The 23,766-nt window shown below is 42.8% G+C and overlaps 1 protein-coding gene across 4 annotated transcripts in view; it reads right to left on the bottom strand.

The window, feature by feature from the left end:
• The window catches only part of nlgn3a (neuroligin 3a), a 133,844-nt gene that overhangs the window by 8,992 nt on the left and 101,086 nt on the right, over window positions 1-23,766 (bottom strand). For all 4 annotated transcript variants that reach the window (XM_040016595.1, XM_040016597.1, XM_040016598.1 and 1 more), the window contains one exon: window positions 1,647-2,436. In XM_040016595.1, the coding sequence (XP_039872529.1) occupies window positions 1,647-2,436 (790 nt within the window). The remainder of the gene's footprint in view (window positions 1-1,646; window positions 2,437-23,766) is intronic.

Genomic DNA, 23,766 nt, shown 5'->3' with positions numbered 1-23,766 from the left:
GTCCATCTGCACTAGTCAGCCATTAGCAGCTCAAGGTCCTATCAGCCAGACGATTGGATGTAAATGCCACCTGATTGGACGGCAGATGATGTAGAGACAGATAAAAAAACAGAACAAGATTTCTGATGGCATCCCATTCAGGATGGGATCAATACCCCTCTAGGAACAGGGATTGTAAAATTAAATTTAAGTTGTTAGAAATGATTACTAGTAGTCATACAAAATGGTCCGGTTTTGTGATGGGTGGTGGGGAAATTGAGCATAGTGGGGAGCAAGAGACACCCAGGGCACGAGTGATTGACTGGGCCCAGGCTTAGGGAATCAATACCGCTGAGGGCAAGAGTTTGATATGCCTCCCTGATAAGTCTTTGTGTCTTTTGGTCCCCGGTATAATAGAGCATAGATAGTATTTCCAGCCAAACACGCAGACACGCAGCCACAGTACACACACATATGGACGCAAGTATACAGAAGGGCAGGCAGCCATGCACCCAAACAGGCAGCCAAGCACGAATAGCAGAGCACACATTCTGCAGGAACATTTAATCTTCCTCACATTCAATATGTCTCAGGTTTTCAGACTGAGACCCAGGAAGTCGGGGCAAAAAATACCTCAGAAAAAAGGTCTCTCTTGAAAAATGCCTTTTCTGTCCTATACAATCTATTGTAGAGCTTCCTTTCTCCTGCAGCTCATTTTTTGAGGCACAGAAGTGCTGTTAATAGAACTGAAATAGGATTTTTTTTTAAAAATCTGTAACCTTCTATTAATAACTTAGCAAGTTCATAATTGCATGTGCACTAGTTTAACAAATGTAAAAGTACAGAAAACACAAACCAGGGGGAATGTGGAGAAGCACTGTGTTTCTGCAGGAGGAAACACAACACAAACACCTGCCTGATCTGAGATCAGAGATTAATATATCCAGTCTACCCACTGTTAAATGAGCTTCTGCATTTGTAGCTATCTGTTCATGTTCCTTATGGTTTCTTACCACTGCACAACTACTACAGATTCTGCTGGTGAGTTTATGCTCTTAAGACGGTCTATGGAGTGGTAAAAATAAGCTACCGGAGGAAGAGCGAGCACAAGAAAACCACACATAAACTATCAACAGCATCCATGCATGCATCCATCGCTCCATCGGTTCGCCCAGAACATCTTACTGAGCTGGCCTTAAGTTAAGATAACACTCTGTAACCCTCGGGGTAAAACCTCAGTCATCAATTTTAGAGAGTAAAGCTTCAGGTAAAAATGTAAGTTACTGTATACTAGGACTGCAACATATTCCTGATCAATTACTAATATATTTGTACGATTTAAATGTCCTGCTTTATCCAGCAAACAGTCACAGCAATACAAAAGAAAACATATTCACGTCTTGATCCAACAAGTGTTTTGCATTGTTTTCTTACAAAAAAAGGCTTAACAATTAAAATAACTGAAAATAACTTAAATAACAGCTAATTGATTAAATGACTGATCCTTTTATCTTTACAGTGTGCTTTTGCTGAGTAGAAAATGAGCAAACAGGAAATTGACTACTTGAGCACATAGGCATACATCAAGCTGCTACCATTATGAATACGTTTGTAATTTAAATGGCAATGGTAGCTTCCCTCTGATGGAAAATAAAAAAGGTGCTCACCCAGTCTTGGCAAAGTTGGTCCAGTAGGTCATGACCACAGCACTCAGCATGACATCGTTCTTGGAGAAGTTGCAGGGAAAAAGGTCAGTGGGACCAATCATAGGAATTCCAAAAACATAGGGCACCTCATCGCCATGGGCGGCATCAGACCAGGCGGGCTTCATCAAGCTCTGGCAGTGATGGTAAAAGGCGTAGAAGTAGGTGGGCGAGCCATAGCGAGCGTGGAGATCAGCCGTAACCACCGACGGCTCGACCCACTGGTGGTCAGTAAATAAAGCCACCAGCGTTTTTCGTCTGGTCTCAGGATTGTCCCTGTCTGCCCAGTCTGTATACATGAACTTAATGGTTTCCCTAAGTGTGTCCTTGCCTTCCGGGTACCCGTAAAGACTGTCCACAAAATCGGACACAGAAAAATCAAAGTCATTTCCAGATACGCCGTCCTCTGAATCCACCACGTTCTCCACAAACCGGAGCCCTTCACCCTGGTTGACCCCCAGCATAATATCATAGTTGAGAAACTCTCCTTGCTCCATTAGGATCTCAGGGTCGTCGGGAATAACATCACCATCAATTACAGGTCCAAAGGCCACGTGGTACCTTGCAGGCTGTATGTCCTGCTCCACCAGCTCCCTGGAGCTCTTCTTCCTCAGACAGTCCACCATGTCTGATGTGTCCAGCACATTACAGCCCACCTTCTCTGCCAGGAGACGCGTATACTTGACCGGCTGATAATTCACTGCCCAGCTGGAGAGGGCTGAGCCGCTCTGAATGATGGCTCTGTGGAACAGACCTGCACAAGGACACAAGAAGAGACAAGATGATGTTTAGTGTCGTTATTCTGAAGGATAATTCAGTTATGCACTATACTACATGATAGCAGTTAATTTCGTTGCTGCCATGATCAAAAGGGGGCTGTCTGCTACACAGTTGATAAGAATAACAAAGGCCAGACAGAAAAAGTCCTTGTTGCCATGCAGAACAATAATGGAATCACTGCCGTGATAATGAATGTGCAGATGGCCTGGTCTCGCCGACAGCTCGCAGACATGGGAAAGAATCAGCGCTCTGTCTGTCATCCTCTCTTCCCCTATCCATCTCCCCTGCCCTCTCGGAAAATGAATCAAAGCTGGCAAACAAGTCTATACCGTAAAATATATTAACGCCTTCCCTCATGCACATGCACCACAGTTTGATTTAAGAATATATGAACCCTGTTTCCCATCCCCTCCTTGTGATAACGTTCTTTTCAAGGTAGCTTAAACTGGGTGAAGCAATTACACACAGACTTTTTGCGCTCATTATATATGCATAGCACCTCTGCATCAGTTATATGTCAGTTTTTTCCACATAGCAAAATTGAAGTCTTTCACATTTTTTCCATGTGGAAGACCACTAAATTCAACATAGTGGGTGGGTGGATTTCTATAAATAATAATAATACTGCACTGACTCGCGCTCACTGCATTTGCAGAAGTAGCTGCAAATTTTTAAACTGGCACTAGAACACACTGCGGTGGCAAGCAATGAAAGAAGACCAGACTGCACAGAAAAGGTCTCGCCTGCTTGTGCGCTGCAGAAATAGACACATGTTGAAACAAGAGTCAACAGATCACGCATTATACGAATCTACATGGAAGTTTGTTTCTTGTGTGTGGGTTTTGAAAGGGGGGTGGAGGTGGTTCAGAAATCAAGGCGAACGCATTTACAGTCTCACGGGGAGCTCTTGCAAATTAAATTACATTTTAGCTGCACTGATGTATGAAGGAAATCTGAAATGACTGTTCATCAAGGAACAAATCCAAAACAACAAACATAATTTCCTTAGAAATAATTGGAAAATTTGAGAAGAGTGAAGGTAAAACGACATGCACCCCCCTCCACACACCTAGTGTCAGTTAGGCCTCCCTCATATCACCGGCAGCGCCCTGTCCTCGACAGCACCACTCATCTGCACTCCAGATATGGTTTTCGAAAATCACAAGTGCTATTTTACTGATCTCAGAGAAAATCAGAGGCAAAGCTCCTACCACTTGACCATGCCGCTTTATTGCTCACGGTGCTATCATTGCCGGAGTCAAGGAATTCCAGTGAACTCATGATATTGAAAGCCACAGCGGAAGAAATACTCCTGAAATGGCATGCATTAAAAAAATGTCATTAGACATCCCACACTGAAGCCAAAAAGACTAGCAGAGAAACATACAGGCACGCAGACTCAGTTTGTGATTTTTCAGCGTCAGTGTGGGTGGCTGTGCTGAAATCTTTGTGTTTATGAGGTAAACAGCAGACTTAAGTGCCAGATATATCACTTTGGTAGTCTTAATCAGAGGCGGCAGGGGGTTTATTTCTTCTTGGCGAAGACGGAGTGTTTATTTACAGAGCTATTTACATTTATTTGTTCTCAAGTAGTAAGTAGAATTAATGTGTCTGGGTGAGTGAACTGTAAAGCGTTTTTGTTGTGAGTCTGTTCACTAGTATATGATGCATTTTAATGTTTATTTCAAGAGCTGATCTATTCTATTTTTCTACTTGTCTGAATATAAGTTTTTGACTTAATCCCCCGTGCCACACTGTCATTTTTGATGTCTTTGTTTTTCTGTCTACGTGGATAAGACCTTCCGCCTTCAGTGGCGCTGGCCTCACAGTGCCCCTTGAACTGAGCTGTGGTTGTGCATCTCCGCAGGACGGTGGCCTGTGCTGTGTCCCACGGAGCGGAAGCAGATGTCGAGGGCTTCGCCCACTTGAAAGCATTAGAGGGGCAGTCGCAAGATGAAAGATGGCCGCTTGGAGGCTGAGAGAGGGTAGGGGGTGGGCTGGGGCTTAATCCTGCCATCCCTCCCTCCTCTTCTTCCTCCTCCTCCTCTCCTCTCCTCTCCTCTCCTCTCCACTCGCCTTCCCCTCCCCTCACTCTTTAGTGGTATTGCCTCTCTTCACATCTCAACTCTGATTGCGCTGTGCAAATAGAGCCAGTCATGGTGCAGGAAGTCTGTCCTGAATCCCAATGCCGCCAGCCATACCACAGCCACTTTTTGAATGTCTTTGATCAGAAGTTGCTGTAGGAAAACGTTTGCCAGCGCACAGGTTCCTGTGATTGCCAAGGCGATTTGACAGACATACGTATATCAAATCCGTTTGCAGTAATTGGAGAGAGCTGCTTGAGTGTACCTTGGCTGGGTCCCATGTCCAGATACACCCCAACCAACCAACAGATGGCCAGCTGCTGAGGAAGCTACAGCCAGGTTGACACTCCTGGATTTATCTCCTGCTTTGGTTGATGAAAAGAAGGACGAATGAATAAGGTTTTACTATTGTTTGTCAGGAAACATATAAATCCAGCACTCAAGAGCTGTCACTGGGCCGATAAATATGTATTAGAGCTGTGTGTGATGAGCCCCACTGTGGTCGGAAGCTCACTGGGGAAGGTCAGAGAGAGAGGAGAGAAGTGCACAGGCTTTATCACCCACTGAGGGAATCCACTAATTATCCACACTGGGACGAGGATGTCTGCGTATGTGAGAGCACACTTGTGCGTTTGCATGTGTGTGTATGTGCATCCACGCATGTTTTTGCCGACTTTGATTGATAAAGCAAAGAGATGGGCCTGCCGATGGATAGAGCAACCGTTGACAGGCATCATCATGATGGGAATTAACCATTTGTGACACCGTTTTGTCTCTAGTATCTACTCTGACACCTGCGGAGGCAGTGATTCCTTACGCGCCATCCGGGTGAATTAAACAGAAAGTGCACGAACGCACGCGCAGCATTAATATCCACCAAGTTTTATTTTGTAAAAGCAACAGATAGCCTGATTATTATCTGCCTGTGTTTGACATGCGAGGACCCGACACCCAAACTGTGAGCAGATCCATCAAACTATAGCATTGCTGGCATATTGAGGTCACGCTGAATTATGACTGGAGCTGCAAGGTAATCACTCATTGGGCCCCTGCTAAAATGCTGTTGCGTCGCCCCGAAGCCACCTCTGCGCTGTGGTTTTCTGACCTCGACCGCGTTGGCCCCCCCCCCTACACTTCATCCTCGCTAGACTCCCGTTAAACAGGTGTGTAGTTCAGGCTGCGAATTGGTGGTGTGGCTTGTGGAGATAATTTACTGATGATAAGAAAGAAAGAGCTTGACCTTGGGGCCAATGATGACCACACACACTGGTTGGAGAGCCACACACACTAAAACACACCCACAGGCTCAGACAAGTTTAAACATTGTTTTGACAATAACAATATGGATAACGTGCTGATACTAATGAGCAAATCCTGCATCAGTGGAGAGAGTAGCATGACGTGGTCGTACTTTGGATCACTGTGATGTATTATGCGGCAGCTACGGGCATGTGTGAGAGTTCAGTCTGTGTTAATGGACAAGGATGCTATGCTGGTGCCAGTTAGTGCGATAAATGACTGTACTCTGTAATCTGGAACAGCTGGCAAAATGCACTCAAGCGTCAGTGGTGAGTTTCATCAGTCTGCGGCGCCGTGATGTTTTTAATGGCAAAATCCATCCCACAGAACCGCTCCAAATGCCATCCGCACAAACAACAAGGAAAAGAAAAAAAAAAACAAAGAACACCTTTGTAAGTTTGGACCGGCTAGGTCTCATTTCATAGGTCAGCGATTCATTTTTCCTTCCAATATTCCTACACGACTTTCAAAGCTATTATGGACAAAAATATGCAAGGCAGCAAAATGTTATCAAAACTCTTCTCCAACACATAAAAGCCATCGCAGGGGAGAAATAACGTAGCCATGGGGACATGTATTTCTCGCTCCTTTTTCTCCTCGCTAACAACTTGCTTTTTTTTTGCTTGCTTCAATCCATCCCCTGCTCTGGTTTTCCTCCCTCTCTGTTGCATTCACGCAGTCTCCTTTTCTGAGGGACCACGCTGAGTCCTTCCCTGCTGATTATTAGACATAAGCTTGCGTTCAGCGGAGCTTGAATCCTCTGAGCCATCTTACCTCCACCATCTCATCACTGTAAGCAAATCTCCACAGACCCGTGGACTTTGCAGAGCCCCCCCCTCTGTTGAAAGCATTTCTCTCTGTCTACAGCCAAACTAGGCTAGCACAGTAGTTGGACACAGCAAGTGTTGTTCTGCCTCTCTTGCTGCATTTCACTCAGTCGGTAGTGTTGTTATCTTCTTCCAGGAATCCACAGTGTTAGTGTCTCCCCCCCCCCCCCCCCCCCCTTTTTTTTTTTAATTAACTACGGGGATAAATGAAGTGAACTTAAGGCAAATAATCGCATGTGAAATATTTAAAGCCAGGTGGGAGACCATAAAATCTGTCAAATTATCTATCCTTGGCCGGTTGCAGTTAAAGCTGTTGTCTCCATGGCTACAGCTTACAGGCAGCATCCACTTAAACACAAGTGCCTCTGGTCTGATCATGCATTAGTCCATGGGTAATTTCACATCGGTATGGCAGCCCCGAAACAACACCTACATTGTTTTTTCTGTTCCATTAAAATTTCCACCCAACACTAAACTTGTCAACTTCAAAATGACACTGACAGAATCAACATCCGAGCAAAATGACTTTTAGGACAGCAGCGTCTTTGAAAATACTTTCTGCATTCCCTTAGGCTGCAAGAACATTTTTTTAAAGGGACAGTTCAGCCCAAACTGAATGTCCATATTTTTTCTCTGGCATGTAGTGCTGCTTTAGATTGTTTGGCGTGACAAAAAAAAGCAGGGAACAACTTTGAAAGTTTGGACTGGCTAACTTGCATTTTACAGTATAGGTCAGTGATTCGTTTTTTCTTCCAGTGCTCTACTTTGGGTGGCTGAGTCTCAGGAGGTACGGTAGGGCATTGGGAGGTTGGTAGTTCAATCCCTAGCTGCTCCAGTCTGCATGCCAAAGTATCTCTGAAGATATTGAACTCCTGTTGCTCTAAGTGCAACAGGAGTGAATTTAAAGCACTCAGACGTGGAAAAACGTGTTTGTGAATGAGGCACGTTGAGTGCTAGAGTAGAAAAGTGGCATATACGAAACATTTACATGACTTTAAAAGCTGTTACGGACAAGGTGGATTTATCCATCTAGATTGTTTGGGGTGAGGTGGCCTTAGTCTTAGACCACCAACAAATACATTTGAAAGCTTCTCTTTCCAGATGTCATGATGAGGTCAGTCAAAAAATTCCACAAGCCTTGTTGTGAGCATGTAACCATGAATCATTCCTTTCCTATTTCCTACCAAGACACAGCTCCTCACCCATTTACTGTGGAAAGGGAGGCAAGGAACTACCGTCAATGAGAGACTTGTGCTCATGACAGTGAGACATGATGTAAACATTAATGGCTTCACCTCCAGGCTGAGCTGCAGTAGGTGCACACATCCTTTGACTCTTGGATGGAGACCGGTGTAAAGAACATACCTCTCGCATAAACAAAAAATGCACCAAGATTTTTGGAATTTAAAACAAATAATTGTGTCATCATTTATGTAAAGGAATCTTCAAAAAACATGTGTTTGGTGCTGTGTTTTTCCACTAACATAATAAGGCGATACGGAGTTTGCATGCTCTCCCGGTGTTTGCGTGGGTTCTCTCCGGGTATTCTGGCTTCCTCCCACAATCCAAAGACATGCAGTTAGTAGCGTTAGGTGAATTGGTGATTCTAATTTGCTTATAGGTGTGGATGTGAGAGCAAATGGTTTTCTGTCTCTCTGTGTTAGCCCTGCGACAGACTGGAGATCTGTTCAGGGAGTACTCCACCTCTCACACTATGGTAGCTGGCTACAGCCCCCCTGTGACCTGGGTAAGGGTAAGCAGAAGAGAATGGATGGACAACAAGGCAAGTTCTATCTAGCTACTTTATTTTTAAGAGAAATCTATAGACCCAAAACTGGGCAACTAACACCAAAGACAATCTAGATATGTAAATACTATTACAGATCAGAAAAAGAAACATGCATTTTTTTATTATTATTATTATTATTTTTATCTAGGTGATTTGTTATTTGTAGTACCTGCTTACTTAAACATTAAAAATGAAAAAAGACATAAAATAGCCCACTTATGATTGATTGCATGCACAATTTATTTAGCTTCAGAGCTACAACTGTTACTAGTACCTACAGTAGCTTCAATTCTTTTTCCTTCTAAACTAGATTTACTCTGGACCTGTTTCATAACAGATGATCCAACAGGATGGCTGCCAAAGAAAATGTATCGTCCTCCCAGAAACTGACAGTTTTTTTCTTTTTTGTTACCGATCATAATACAGAAGTACGCTGTTTCCTAATTTGTAGCAAACCTTAGCCTGCCTTAAATCCCAGGTGGCCTTGTAGCAACACTTAAGTGAAGAGCAGGCTTTAACACAGGAGGACTGCCCTATGTCCATGTTTCATCATGCCCATAAAGAGACAGTGGCTGAGGGGCCAGTGTTTTCATCTATCAGTGTGAGACATGCTTCATGCCAGCCCTATATAATGTTGTTTGAAGCTGTTGGTCTTCTCCTCCAGCCTCTGTAGAGACTGCCTGCTTGCCTGCAGGCTGTGGCTTAGGCCAGATAAAGAGTTTGATCCATGAGGGTGGATGGATGGAAGAGGGAGGGAATGGGGAAGCAGAACAGAGGAGGGGGAGGGGGGGCAGAGAGAAGAGGAAGGCTGGGCAAAGATGAAGGTATTAGTGAAGGAGAGGCGAGAAAATGTGAAACAGCATGAGGCAAAGGGGGAGGAGGCGAAAGGAAGAGAGGAAAGGAGGGTAAAAATGACCCCGCTGACAGGCTGTACCTAGGTTTAAGGATCGATGTGTATCTGAGCCCAGTGAGTGTGATATCTCCTACTAATCACGACACGACATCCACTGGTCAATACTTAACACTCCAGGCCTCATCATCACACACGCTGACCTCCCCCCTGTCTGCACGGACAGCACAACAGGGCCACGGCTCCTCCTTGAACTCATCAATCTGGCTGCTAATCACATGGCGTGCACGCCACACCTGAGTCAAACAGTATTTGTGGACTAATTCTCAGAATTTAATTTAGCAGAGGATCGGTGTGGGCGGAGTTTACTACACCAGGACATTCCAGATTAGTGTGCGTTGTCATTCAGAATAAAGCAGATTACTCTGCATACATCTTTGTGATTGTCTGAACTTTTTGTTGCTTCTGCGCTGCACTGCCCGATGTGACAAATTGGATCTGACATTTTCAGCAGGATGACGCTGCCATTTACTCGAGCATCATATGTGATCCAGTTATGACGTCCACTCACAGAGAGAGAAATACAAATACAAAGGTACCCGCAACACTTACTACACTTACTACACTTACTACTGGATGATAACAGCATTTGTAACACTTAAACGAAGGTTAGAAGAGCTTTAAAGCTCTCTACCGTGCTGGCTAGAAGCCAGAAAAGCACGTGGAAACGTGTTTGATGGATGAAAAAAAAAAATCAAAGGGTGCATGCAGGCTTGTTTTTTTTAGATTTGGGATTCACTATGCAAGAAATAGAATATGTATAAAACATGAATGGAGATCTTTCTATGCGACACAGAGAGTTTCAGTTTAGAAAGGAGGCAATCATTCCACAGTTTTTATTATTGACTTTATGCATACTTAAACAATCTGCCCTTTTCATGCACTTGCTCGTTCAGCTGCTTCCTGTTTGGATGCTACCAGTGCATTCCCAGCACTGCTCACCTACAGTATGCATGCACACACATCGAACTGATTTCATTACTTCTTTCCCCTCTCAGACACTCTGCTACACCAAGAGAGACAGAGCCGGCGCTGTGATTTTTTTTTCCATTTGCACTCATGCATGTGTCACTAATGCTGCAGCCTCTGAAAAGCAGAGAAAGCTATCTCTCTGTCCTTCTAATGCTAGCTCGCTTTGTGCAGTGGCTTTTTTTAGGCGATTTTTCGCCACGCTCACTCCTCACTGCTGCAGTGCTAAGATTGGCCTGATAGCTGTGTACACACAACAACGTGCACTGTCAGCGAGCCTTGACAAGGCGTCGATGTGGAAATGTGAAGAATAATGAGTTATTACAGGGTTATCTGTGTGTATCTCCATGTCATGACTGTGTAAGCGGCTCTGCTAATCTCATTAGATGAGACAAGTTGTTAAAGATGTTTTCTGATTTCCTCTCTCTTCTCTCCTACTGCTTCCACAAATAGATTTCAGAGCAGTGTGCTGAGAGGAAATGATTAGTGCTTTTAGCTCCCACGGAAACCGGTTTTTCACGAGAGAATTGTGCAAGTGGCTGCTGCGTAGCGCCAGTAAAAAACATCTGACTCCTGTTGTTTCTAAATATATGCACCATATTTTACACCCCATCTGCATTGTATAGCAGCCCCAAAGCTTGGTTCATTTTTATATATGCAGCCAGCAGTGACAGCTGGAAACAAAGAGAGCACTGACTTCAAGGAAGCTAGTACAAATCAGATGTAAAATATGTCTAGCATGGGTGGGTCAAAGATATAAGTCACACACAAATACGACAATTCAGCCATGAAATGTGAAAGGATGGGAAGCTTCTATTCTTGGCGACATCTTGCCAATGACAGCCAGATGGGACGGCTGAAACTCATTTTTGGGCCAAGGAAAACCACGAAGAGGGCGCAGTTGCATTTGTGACAGACAAATTATCACAAGGGGTGTACAACCCCCCTGGGGGAGGCAGAGAAGTAAAGGAAGAGTGACAGGGAGAGAGAAAGAGAGCCCCGGTCAAAGTCTTATGGAAAAAAAAAAAAATTAGCTGTGAGCTGTAGGGGTATGGGAGGTGAAACTGAGATGGATACGCACAACCCAGCTAAAAGCAGTTGGTGGGTGGAAGCTTACTGTGCCTTTTCACAGACTTCCAAAACAGCAGATTGCTTGCTTGCAAGCCTTTGAGTCTTGTTTCGAATAGACGACGTCCCTGATCTGATTGTAGCTTACAAACAAAGGCAAACAATGTTCATACGCACAGAGCTGATGGCCAAGCATGCACATGTGCGTCCTCAAAGCATCATTTGTCTCTCCAGAGAAGTCCAATCCTACTCCGGCTTACGTAGAAAATACCTAAAGGCGATGTTTATTATATATACACTATGCAAAACACCCACATAAATACTAATGCACACACACACACACACATACACGGGCACATTCAACAATTCAGGAAACTCATTAAAAACTGCATGCAGACCACCTCGTAGGCAGCAACCTTTTTTCTCTGACCAAGAACATCAACAGCTCTTTTAATCTAAAACAGCATAAATGAACCAGAACCAGAGGACACACTGGAAAAAAAAACCTCCCCTGGACGTGTTGTAATTCCTTACTCCACTCTCGAAATTACAGTGCTCTTCCTATTAGAAAGACTCCCTCCATTACAGATGCCTTTAAGGGTCAGTGCTCACACCAGCAGCAGAATCTGAGCTGATTAACTATTGTACCATGCATGAACGTGCCAGAGCGGGCACGGGTTCCAACAGGGTAAACATATTCTTCTAGCTGTGCCTATGTCACTCTGTGTTCCTCTCTCGCAACGTCTGACACCACTGTTCCCTGCTCTGCCCGTCGTGCCAGCAGCCCTGCAGCCAGAAGCCACAAAAGCTTTGTTTAATTCAAGGCGGCACTCCATGCAAACAGCGGCCAAATATGGGAGGGATATGCGTCTCCTTCTCCTCAACCTCATTCTTGTGCACACATTAAAGATAGAGAGCGACGCTGAGTCTGGGATGGGACCTGATCTCAGCACCTGAATGTGGAATTACCTGCTCTGAAGAGGGCAGCTGGGTTTGTTCACACACACACACACGCACACACACTACCATGTGTGCCCATCAGTAGCCTGCCTACTGTGTGCAGTGAAGAGATAGCAACAGTGTGACAACAGCCTATCCCTGGAGAGCACTATGCCTGCCTTCCCTGCCTCATGCTTCATACTGTAAATTCCCATTGAGTCAATTACCGTGGCAGACTCTTTAGCCACCACGGCCACTTACTGTAAGTGGACGTTGAGACAATTGGGTTATGACATGTTCTGCTGTAAAAATGGTTTGGAAAAGTTCCATCGGCAGCAGAGGCTCCCAGAAAAATCTACTCAAACAAATCAAGTCAACTGGAAATCCGAACAATTAAGAGCTATTTGTGCAGCCTATCTGAACTCAGCAACCAGCGACTGAGCATCGATCCTCCTCAAAACTAATCTCGATCAATCCATTCAAATGTTTTTATTTTGATTAGAAAAATACACAGAGTTGCTGAGATGTTGACTTTAGTAATAGAGATTAAAAATGTGTTGACCAAAGTGTTCATCAATCTGAAATGCCTTGTTTTTTTTCACCCCTTCTCTCTGAGAAAAAAAAAAAACGTGCTGACTACACATTTATCTGCCGTCCAAACTGAAAAAATATATCGCAGCAAGACAAACAGGCCGACGTATGGATGAACCGAGCCGCCGACATCTATTCTCATTGTGTCACAGACAAAGAACAGAGGACGGGGAAGAAGATGGAGGTCATGGGAGGATAACAGGAGGATAGAGGTGTGTGTGAGTGTGTGTGGGGGGTGATAAGACTCTTAAAGTTCCTCAGTGTGTGCTACTGTCCCCGGAGAGTATTCAAGGCAAGGCAGAGACTCTCTGCATAGGAAATAGCACTCAGCATGCTAACTGTGACTTTGCATTCATTGTGAGGAAGACACAAGCATCTTAATGTATCGGGTGACTCATGCAACCATTTCATCTCGAATACGTGCTTGCTCCAAAAGCTCGGATAAGAAGGCTTTGAAATGATTGCAGTGTGATTTGTGATTTGGAAAATGTCATTTCTCAGCAGTTTGAGATCGCAACATACCTGAGATTTCCAACTGAAACGGCTTTGCTACTAATGCAGATTTGTCAAACCAGTGCTTGAACTATTTGATTTTTTTTTACTGAAGCTATAAAAAAACCTTAAATAAGTTTGTTTCTTCATTTGGGCAGTTTTATTTTCTCGGCTAGTTGACAGCTAAGCAGCATCGCTGGCACTTGAAATAATTTACTGTAAGTATTTCCATTTAACCGTATTTTGTGCAGCTCTGCCACCTCTTTGTGAGGTCATATTCGGTTATGATGCTCTGCAACTGTGAGTAAATATAAGCCTGTGTATTAGATTTTGGAGCCTGAGATGAAATCTAATTTCTGCGAGCTGAGTGAGAGAGATTGCTTGCTGATACATATCCAAGGCCACATCTGGTAGACCCTATCAAATATACATGAACTTGTGGAGATCATGATATGGCAGCGCTCCCATTATTTCCCCACGACCGCAGCACATTCGTGCTCATTGTATTCCTTGTTCGATACTGCTGCCGACATTTACTTTGATATTTACAAAGTTTGCAAAAGACAAACACAGCGACACACTCACACACACACCTTCTGTGTCGGTGCTTGCCAAAAAATCCTGGTTACTTTCTGATCTCTTAAGGATACCATTTAAGAACTGAAGATTGTAATGGAGGCAATAAAGCATGGAGATGACTTTCCTGATATTGAAATGTGACAGTTAATTTCAGTCATTGGTGGAGCCAGCTGATAACAGATTGATAGTGTCACAAACTGTAATGGACAAGTAATTAATATCTATTGCGCTGCCTCCATTTGGAACACTAATGTATCATATTGAATTTCAGATGAAGGGGGGGGGGGGGGGGACGAATGACAGAAAACATCTCAATGTCTGGCATGGAGTCAACCTCATTTCAATCCGGGATGGTCTAATAACAAGGACTATATACATTCCCCTTTCAGAGCAGCACTCCAACCATTTTCAATTTTGGCAGGGGAGAAAGCAGAGTATTTTTACCTCCAGTCTTCTCTGTCAAACTCTGAAAAGGCCAAATGGGAAGCGGTGGGCAGTTTCTTCACCACCTCAATACCAAATATTGTGGTGGCTGTTTACAGTGGAGTCGGGCTGCAGGGAGTAAAACACAGAGTGACAGGCCGAGGTTTCGGCACAAGGGCAAAAAGCTGTGAGTCTCTTCCCTGGTCACTTCATTCACTCCTCTTTTGTATGTGTGTGTGCGTGTGTGAGAAAGCCCGTACACAGAGGCATCACTCTCTTCACTTATGTTGTATGCATATATAGCATATACATACATCTGCATTCTGGTTAACCTTTGTCATGCCGCTGTGTGCCCGCCTCGCCGAGGTAGGAAAGGCATTCAATAGTTGCCGTTCCACCTCAGCGATCAGCTTCAGATTATCAGTCTTTCACAGTCAAGAGGCAAGAGGAGACGAGAGAGGATAACAAACAAAAACGAAAAAGAAAATATAATGGTCATGTGAGAGCATGCGCGGTTATCTTTGTCGTGTTTTTGTCCTCTTTCTTGGTGCTAAAATGCTTTTCAGTTTTCATATCCTCCCCTGTATTCTCTTCTCTCTGTTGTGCCTCGTGCTGCCAGTGCCATCAGGCACACAGCTGTAGCCACATGAATCCGCCCGGAGAGGGAAAGTATGTGGTCTTACATGAGCACATGGAGTGTGTGTATGTGTGTGTGTCTGTGTGTGTAGCTGTGGTGAGGTGAGCACAGAGATTGGGGGAGGGGGGTGCAGTATTTACACAGGACAACCTTTAATGACAGTCAGTCCCACGGGTTTGGACCTGCCAAAACCAGATTGTGTGTATGAGCTGTGTGCTAAAAATGTCCACCCCACTTTTTGTGCATGTTTGTGCAGTACTGATGCGAGTCTGCAGAGATGAGTTATGAGTGCGCACGGGTGTGTGTGAATGAGACAGAGTGTGCTAGTCTATCAGTTAGGCCGCATACTGGCATGCTTCACTTTCTCAATGTCAAGCAAACACATATTCAACAGCAACTAACGTCACAACACTTGACACATATCGCACCCACAGACATTCTTTTCCAGCGCACATTCAGAGTGGCATCGGTAAGCCTATTGCCATTACTATAGAATGTGTCATTGTCAGCTTTCATCACCACCTAAAGAAATGACAAGCGGGTTTGGGGCCTCGTTTATAAATCAGTGCGTAGGCTTGATGCTAAAATTGTGCATGCACACAAAGGAAAATGTACGCACACCTGCAGTCAGTGTACCCGTTATAAATCGCAGTCCACCTGGGAATAGGGTGGATGAGCTCCATATCCCATCATCTAAACACCCACATTCAACTATATATGGTCAGTGCAAATGAATGTGCATCGAGTGATGTCGCTCATCAACAGGTTACGTGGTTCTCTAGCAGTGTGAATCCTTGCACATCCATCATGCAGCTTTATGCACGAGTGTCAGCATGGTTATTTCTTCATACCTTCCCCAAATAATCAATATTATCCAGCTAGATATACAACAAGGAAAACAACTTTTTTATTGGGCAAAAAAAGCCTTAATTTTATTTTTTCACTAAAAACTGTTTGATATAACAGATGCTACAGTAGCATCTATGCTATCGCTTGAGGAGCCACCATTGTTGGTTGTGAACAACAACTCTCACACTACCTAACACTTGTGCTGATTGGTCAGAATCGATGAGGTTTAACTAGCTAAAGGCTTACGAACATGGATTCCCTGAGGATTCCCTTGCTAGATAATAAGAATATGGATTATATAGTAATAACATGTTATTCCAACAGGATTTTTCTGAATTTTCTGTGCACATTTCTGTTCATAATGTCTCACCGTGACAACTTATTTGGATTCTCAGACAGTTTTCATTTTTAGTAGCATCTGTGCTTTTCCTGCTATGACTATCATAATTTCAGACAAGAGAGTAAGCCATTGTAATGTTCAAGAAAGCAGTTTAAGATCATTTTAGCTTTGTGATGCGAAGCTTTATTCGATAAACATCAACAATACCAAAGGAGTGACACCCGGTGTGGTGCTCTGCTGCAGTAATCCATCTGCTTGAAGGTCTGACATGCTGTGCATTCAGAGATGCTCTTCTGCATACCTTTGTTGTAACAATTGGTTGAGTTACAGTTGCCTTCCTATGCGCTTGAAGCAGTCTTACCATTCTCCTCTGACCTCAACAATGTATTTTCATCCAGAAAACTGCCGCTCACTGGATATTTTCTCTTTTTTAGGCCAGTCTCTCTAAACCGTGCAGATGGTTGTCTGGGAAAATCCCAGTAGCTCAGCAGTTTCTGAAATACTCAGACCAACAACCATGCCACATTCAAAGTCACTTAAATCACTTTTCTTCATCATTCTCATGCCCGGTTTGAACTTCAGCAGGTCATCTCGACCATATCGACATGCCTAAAAGCATTGAGTTGCTGCCTTGTGATTGGCTGATTAGACGTATTCATATTAATGAGCAATTAAACAGGTATAGCTAATGCAGAGGTTGGTCAGTGTCCAAATGAACATGTATATATATATCTGTATGAATACAATACATATATGAAGGTGTGTTCTTTTGACCAGAAATGTATACGTATATGTCTCTATATTATATTACTATATTTATCAAAATATGTTTGATTTTCACAATAATTTATTTAAGGCCCACCAACTATTTGTTTGACACTCCTCAGCAAATTACATGGTCTATCCATGGATCCTTGGATAAAGTGACAACGGCCACTGAGCAAACACCATCTGCTGACTGTTAAAATGTATTAATTGGAGCTAGAGTTTTTTTTTTTTTTGGTCGAAACAGCAAGCAGTAGTGTTTCATGTTTACTAAATTAGATTTAAATTACTTCATTTTTAAGTGCTATAAAGGCAGTATGAATAAAACTCCTGATCACAGTGTGTATTTGTAGAATATCGCACATACTGAATGTTTATCACTTTGATAGATGTGCTCGGTTTAAGACTAAAGGGCTACACAGATATATTTGCATTTAGCAAATCTGACAGATGAATGTACTTAAGTGAATTAATGAAAAATGCTGTGTTCTTAAACTTTAAAATACTTAAGATTCATAAGTGCACATACATTGTTTTATTCTCAACTTTTTGCACTTTAATTGTCTCAAGTCAGCAATTGTCTTATGTTTGTCCAACATGGTTTTATTACTTGCCAGGGAAAAAATTACTTATTCTGTGTACACTTCCTGAGATTTCAAAGTGACAACAGAGTCTGCACTTGCTGTCATTTACTGTAAATAGCTGGGAGCATATCTGTTCTACCACACACTGATTCCTGTCAGCCTCTCACCATGAAGCTGTGCACTTTGTTTGTCTGCATTTCTGCATGGAAACTGTTACTGACTGGCTTGTGTTAATTCAATGAAGTACTTCCATGGTAACATGTTTTCCTGTTTGAATTTTAATCAAACACGAGCCAGTCTGTTTTAGCCAGGGATGTGTTTTGGCTGTAAGAGTGGGTGCAGTGTTTTTGGCTCTGATCTGTAGCTGATCCAGTGAATGCCATCAGATATTCACAGTGCCATCTCTGATGTCACAGCTTTCCATCCTCCTTGCCAGCTTCATCAGTTTTGACACAGAGAAATAGACTTGTGCGTTTGGGTCTCTGACAAATTACAGCAATACAATCTACAGTCTTTGAATAATTTAACACCGTACTACTTTCTTTTGATGGGGGGGTTGGAAAAAACAAAAAACACAGACACATCGAACTGCCCACTTTTCTCTGCAGAAGGTATCATCTGCCTGTCCTCTGAGATTTTGAAATCTTGTATCTTTCTTTATCTACAAGTGAGGAGCATTTTTCTGGCATCGTAGATGCCGGTGGCTGTCTCCAGAGAAAGCGCAGGTGCCCGTGCTCCAAACATTTTCCCTGTGGGCTTGGGTCGGAGAGAGAGAGGGGGGCAAAGCGAGTTGGAATAATAGTTGATCTACGCTGGGAAGGATTATTTTGTACATCTCTTTAATAGAGACCAGAGGGAGAGGAGGAGTAGCAAAAGCTGGTAGGACTGTAGTAGAGTGACTCTGTTTCATATAGAGTCTCCCTCTCCTCCTCCTAATGAGCATTCTATTAGCAGCTAGGGGACGGATTTAGGCAGTTAGGCATACGGAGAAGGCTGGCTAACAATGCAAGCGGTTAGCTAAACAGCTGTTCTCTCTCTGCTGCCACCTCCCATCTTCGGCTAATGAAGCCCTCACCGATGAACAGGAGTCCCGTGACATGCAGGAGAACAGCCACAGACATTCAGTCAGGGACTCTCAGTCACTCACAATCCTCCTATAAAGTCTACGTCGAGGATAGCTTCACCGATAGGACAACTCGGGCTCCAATTAGATAGTGGCTCTAAGGGGAACTCTAAGAATAGCACATTGGGCGAGCAAGCTCAGACAATTTTACGAGCACTCCGTCCTGCTCCGTATTTGGTAACCAAACACCGACTTTGTGTTTTTCTGGCTGGAAAATGTCCGAAGCTATGAAGCATTTCATATCAGATAATAAACCAATCACAGGGATGATTTTTGTGAAATGTTGCACTGTTACATTTCATTATCCTCTACAGTGTGAGCAGTGTTCACAGTGGTGGGCATCGATCAAGATTAGTGGCACGCCATATGGGTTTGTCAACATCCGAACCACTGCAGAGGATGCGCGCTCTCCAAACAGCCTTCACTTAAACAAGGAGAAATGATTCAGGGGTGGTGACTATTTTTCATATTATAAAATATGATGCAGCATTATGTCTGGCTAACAAAAAAAACACTATTTGTTTTACTTAAATGTTCAGTCTGTCAAAGGCTTGATTATGTACTGAAAGCCTGGGTCACCTTCAAAATGATACACGGTTAAGATTTACTTTGCAGGTATTCTTGTTTGCTTTGTTGAGCAGTCACTTTAGCTGTCAAAGCCTGCTGGCATGCTTAAATGAAGTGCTGTTTTGAATGTGCAACTGCATCAAAGCTTGGGCAGGAAGTGTCAGGATTCTAAAAGTCTGCTTCGATTTTGAAGCAATTAGCCAGGTGCGCTTACTGTGGGTGAGAAAATAGGAGTTCAGTGCAATTTCTTTTCTGGTCGTTGTTCACACGGTTACTTCTGCCACTCTGTTGAATATTAAACACCACATCACGAACAGCTCTGAGGCGTAAGGGTTCCTTTTAGTGTTTTATTTAATCTGACTTTGTTACCTTAGCTGGATTTCGCGCGAGTTTGCTTTGACTCGTACATCGCTGTTCTTGTTTTTAATTTAATGAACTGGAGGCTCACTGGTTCCTGATCCACCACAACCTCGAGCTTTGAAAAACACTCGAGGAGGCATAATCAAGTTGAGGCAACACCTGTTTTCTTGTTATTGTATAAACAGTTCTTTTTTTAAAACTCAAAACTATTGGATCAAAACAAATCCATGAACTGGTGCAATGATATGAAATATAAAAACTTTATGTGTGGAAAATTTTGACATCAGTACACATTACTGTGCAAAAGTCTTGAGCCGTGGCTCATTTAATTTTTGTGCTTTCAAAGTGGTCTTGAGCTATAGTGCTCCAGGCTTTCTGGATGTCTTTCAGATTTTTCTTTTGGACACTGAATGCTTTTTCACTTGTTCCTGATTTTCAGTCCAGCCCTTGTATCCGACTATTTTTAGGTGAATGTTTTTGTGTTTGTTTGGTTTTTTTTGTTTGTTTGTGAAGCCACTTATGGCAGGAGGTAGTTACAAGAGGAAGTAGACGAGCCACCTTGGAAATCTTAATCTGATCATATCACTTGGTAGTGGCAAGGCCTCGATGTAACAGGTTCATTTCAATCGTTTATTTGATAATTAAGTCAAGTAATCAAAAATAAGACTGGATCTGCAGCAAACAAAAGTTCAATAAAACCCATAGAATTAGAAGTATAAGTGGGCAGTACGATGGTGCGGTGGTTAGCACCTTTGCCTTACAGCACAAAGATTCTGGGTTGCAATCCTTCATCTAGCCAATCAATTTCTATGTGTTTTCTGTGTTTGTGTGTTGTATTTGTGTCTAAAGACATGCAAGTAGTGGGGTTAGGTTAACTGGAGATTCTATATTGCCCATAGGTGCAATTGGTTTTGTCTCTCTTTACTAGCCCTGCAATACACTGACAACCTGTCCAGGGTGTACCTGCCTTTCACCTGATAGTAGCTGGAATTTGTGCAAGCGCAGCCTAAATTAGACAAGTGGAAGAAAATAGATGGATACTAAAAGTATTATCTTAACCATTTCAAAAACACAAGAGCTACAATCACAATACTAAAATAGTTAAAATATCAGCCCAGCAAAACAAGCAAATTAATACAGCTACCTTGGGGAGACAATTTACACTGAGGAGTGCCCAGGAGTGCAACTTACTACTGAACAGATGTGTTTCACTGCAAACTGAAATCGTATTCTTTGTATTTGTGCCGCAGTGCTTTTACTCACAGGCACAAGTCTTGGGAGGGGACCTCACCAAAGGCTAACTGTGAAGGCTGACTGAAAGTTAAAACTAAACAAAAACAGATGAATATTAACTCTACAGAAACCCAATACCAAATGAGGCAACTCAGTTCAAATACAAAACACTTCTGTGGTTAATATATTGAAATATGCAATCAAGCTAACATACAAAAGACAACAGAGTAGCAGGGGAGATCACTACAAAGGAGAAAATTGGCTGTTATCTGCCTTACTGTAGTCCAAACTAGAGATTTAATGCTGTGCTCCTTTTCACCACTGTCAGGCTCTGGGCAGACAAAAAGCCACCAAAGGAGATAACAAAGCTAGTCCACAAACATTAGGATCAGGAAGACTATAACAGAAAGAGAGTTACTACACATGTTTTGACAGTTAGTTTAACACATTGAATGCATTTTCTAAATACCTACAAGCAGAATGAGACCAAAAAGCAAAGAGAGACTTAACAGTGGTTAAGGTGCCCCTTGTAATCAAGCTCTGATCAGAGAGCTAGAGGACGAGTCAGGGTTAATGCTGCGTTCAAAAGCAATACTCAGGTGAGGAGTGTTTTTTCACTGGGAATTCCCTTACAACACACTTAACACTGACCTATGAATCAGTCAAGTATAAAAAGACCCCTTTTAACTCAAGGGATGAACCAGTGTTGTGTCTACACACAAAAAGAACCCTAAGGCAATTTCTTACCACCGTGTTGCAAAGACACATAATTTGTTCCCATTTCTTTAGCCGAATCTCTAAAAAATGTCAAAGATAACACAGTTTGACAGGTATAAAATTGTACTTTTGAACCAACAAGGTGATTTCCAAAGAGCTAGTATCCAAAAACCTGGCATATCTCAGCATGGTGTGCAGCATGTCCTTAAAATTGTGAGGAAACCAGACAAATAGAGGGCAACAGGAGAAGTTGTAGGTCTGAAAAACCATGTACAACTTCTGAAAGTCAAGGCCTTAAGAAAATAAGAAAAAAAAATATTGAAGCGGTGTGTGGGATCATCTTTACAGAGAATGTAACAAACGGCATCATCCAAAGAAGAGCTTTGGAATATCCTTCATGAAGCTTGCAGAGCTAAAGACTACTTAAATACTGTGAAACTTTTCACACAGGTCCTAAAACCCCAATATATCCCCCCAAATATAAAAACAGTTACACGTTTGATGGTTGCTAAAGTCAGAAGTTTTCAAATTCTACACATGAGCAGTTTAACGTGGCTCAGGAGAGCCTTTTCCTTCTAACCATTGAATTGTAGCTGCAGCGTTCTAACCTGGTTATACTGTCAATGCTGCAAATATTGTGTATTGATAAATCATGTGCAAAGATTGTGAGATTTCTATGTATCAGTACACAAATTTCCAGGGGTAAACCCAGAGCTGATTCTTATTTTTCTTCCTTTTCACACAGCCAGAGATTTAGTAAAAAGATAGACCCATTGTCCCAGGATGAGACATTTGTATTGACAATCTGTGCATGTTCTGTCTCCCAGAAAGATGAGCTAGAGGAGCCAGGAGCAGTGTAGACACATATAGATACAGGGCAACATGCACATCGATAACTTTACATCACACACCAGTGAATTACATGAGCACAAAGATACTGCAGTGAACTTCAGCATACTATTTTATTTGAGGCAGTTGTGGCAAAGGGCAAAAAAATAAATCGGGTTCTCCTCCGTTTTGAAGTCCTATATCTGTGGCACGAAGGGAGCAATTTGTAGAGTGCACCGAATTATACTCTTATGATTGCTCAATCATTATGGTATAGGAGGTCAGCTGGTGGGTGGGCTCCACATCTTTGTTAAAAGCATGCAGAAGCCATTACCTGTTGTTAAGATAATACTTTATTTGTAGCATGTGGATGGTATAAAGGTAAAAAGTGAACTTTTCTTCTCAAAGCATTTGTCTCTAAAACCTGTAACAGGTAACCTCTCAGTTCAAATACAAACCAAAGGTGATCACTCTAACCTGAGATAGAAGTTCCTGTTCAGGAGAGGGAAACTGTCTTCAAGTTGTGAAATAGCAAATTGGCAATGTTGTTCTGTAACAGTTGCATTCGATTTGGTGAGTCACTCTCTTTTACCACTGAAAAGGATCTATAGCTTATGTTACCTCTCTAAGCAAAAAATCTATTACAGCCTTGTGGGCCTGAGAGCTAAAGATTTAGTCTTTTTGTCAGTTTGCACAATGTTGGCCCTTTACAGTAGGGGTTTCTGCTTGTCAGCATGATTGCTGAAGTTCGTCTCATTGGGGATTTTATTGTGCTCAGACTATGCAAATTTTTACAGCTAATACATTTGCACTGCCCGGAACTGAACGACTCAAACGCGGAGCTACAGCTTGCGACTGCACGTCACAGCCTCACACACGCACAGTGAAGAGCTGAGGTGTAAATTACAGCACATTATGTCACTGGTAGGAATCCAGATGGTATACACGAATATCATTGTCTGCATCACACTGTGATGGGCTCTCAGCGAGAAAATCCCACGAGCTCGGCCCAACTGCAAAGTAATTGGACTGATGTTTTTTCCTATGCGACACTTCTTATCGCACACTGAAAAAACAAATTTCCCTTCAAACCATCTTGTCTGTAAGCACAAACTGTACCAAGAAGGGTAAATGTAAACAGAACGATGCATATGTTTGTGGATGCCTATAATCATGAAGCAGGCAAGTATTTTTCTCTTTGTATGGATGGAGTAGTTAGAGGAGAATGGAGTGAGAGTAAAATCATACATTTCCTATTTGAAAATAATGTAGGAGTTTGAAAAACATCACCGAAAAGCACTCGGAAACACCTGGTAAGGCTCCCTTTTTCC

The sequence above is a fragment of the Simochromis diagramma genome, unplaced genomic scaffold, assembly GCF_900408965.1.
Source record: "Simochromis diagramma unplaced genomic scaffold, fSimDia1.1 OVJJ01000685.1, whole genome shotgun sequence".
Taxonomy (NCBI): Eukaryota; Metazoa; Chordata; class Actinopteri; order Cichliformes; family Cichlidae; genus Simochromis; species Simochromis diagramma.
The sequence above is the reverse complement of the archived record's forward strand: the minus strand, read 5'-3'. Positions and strand labels throughout refer to the sequence as shown.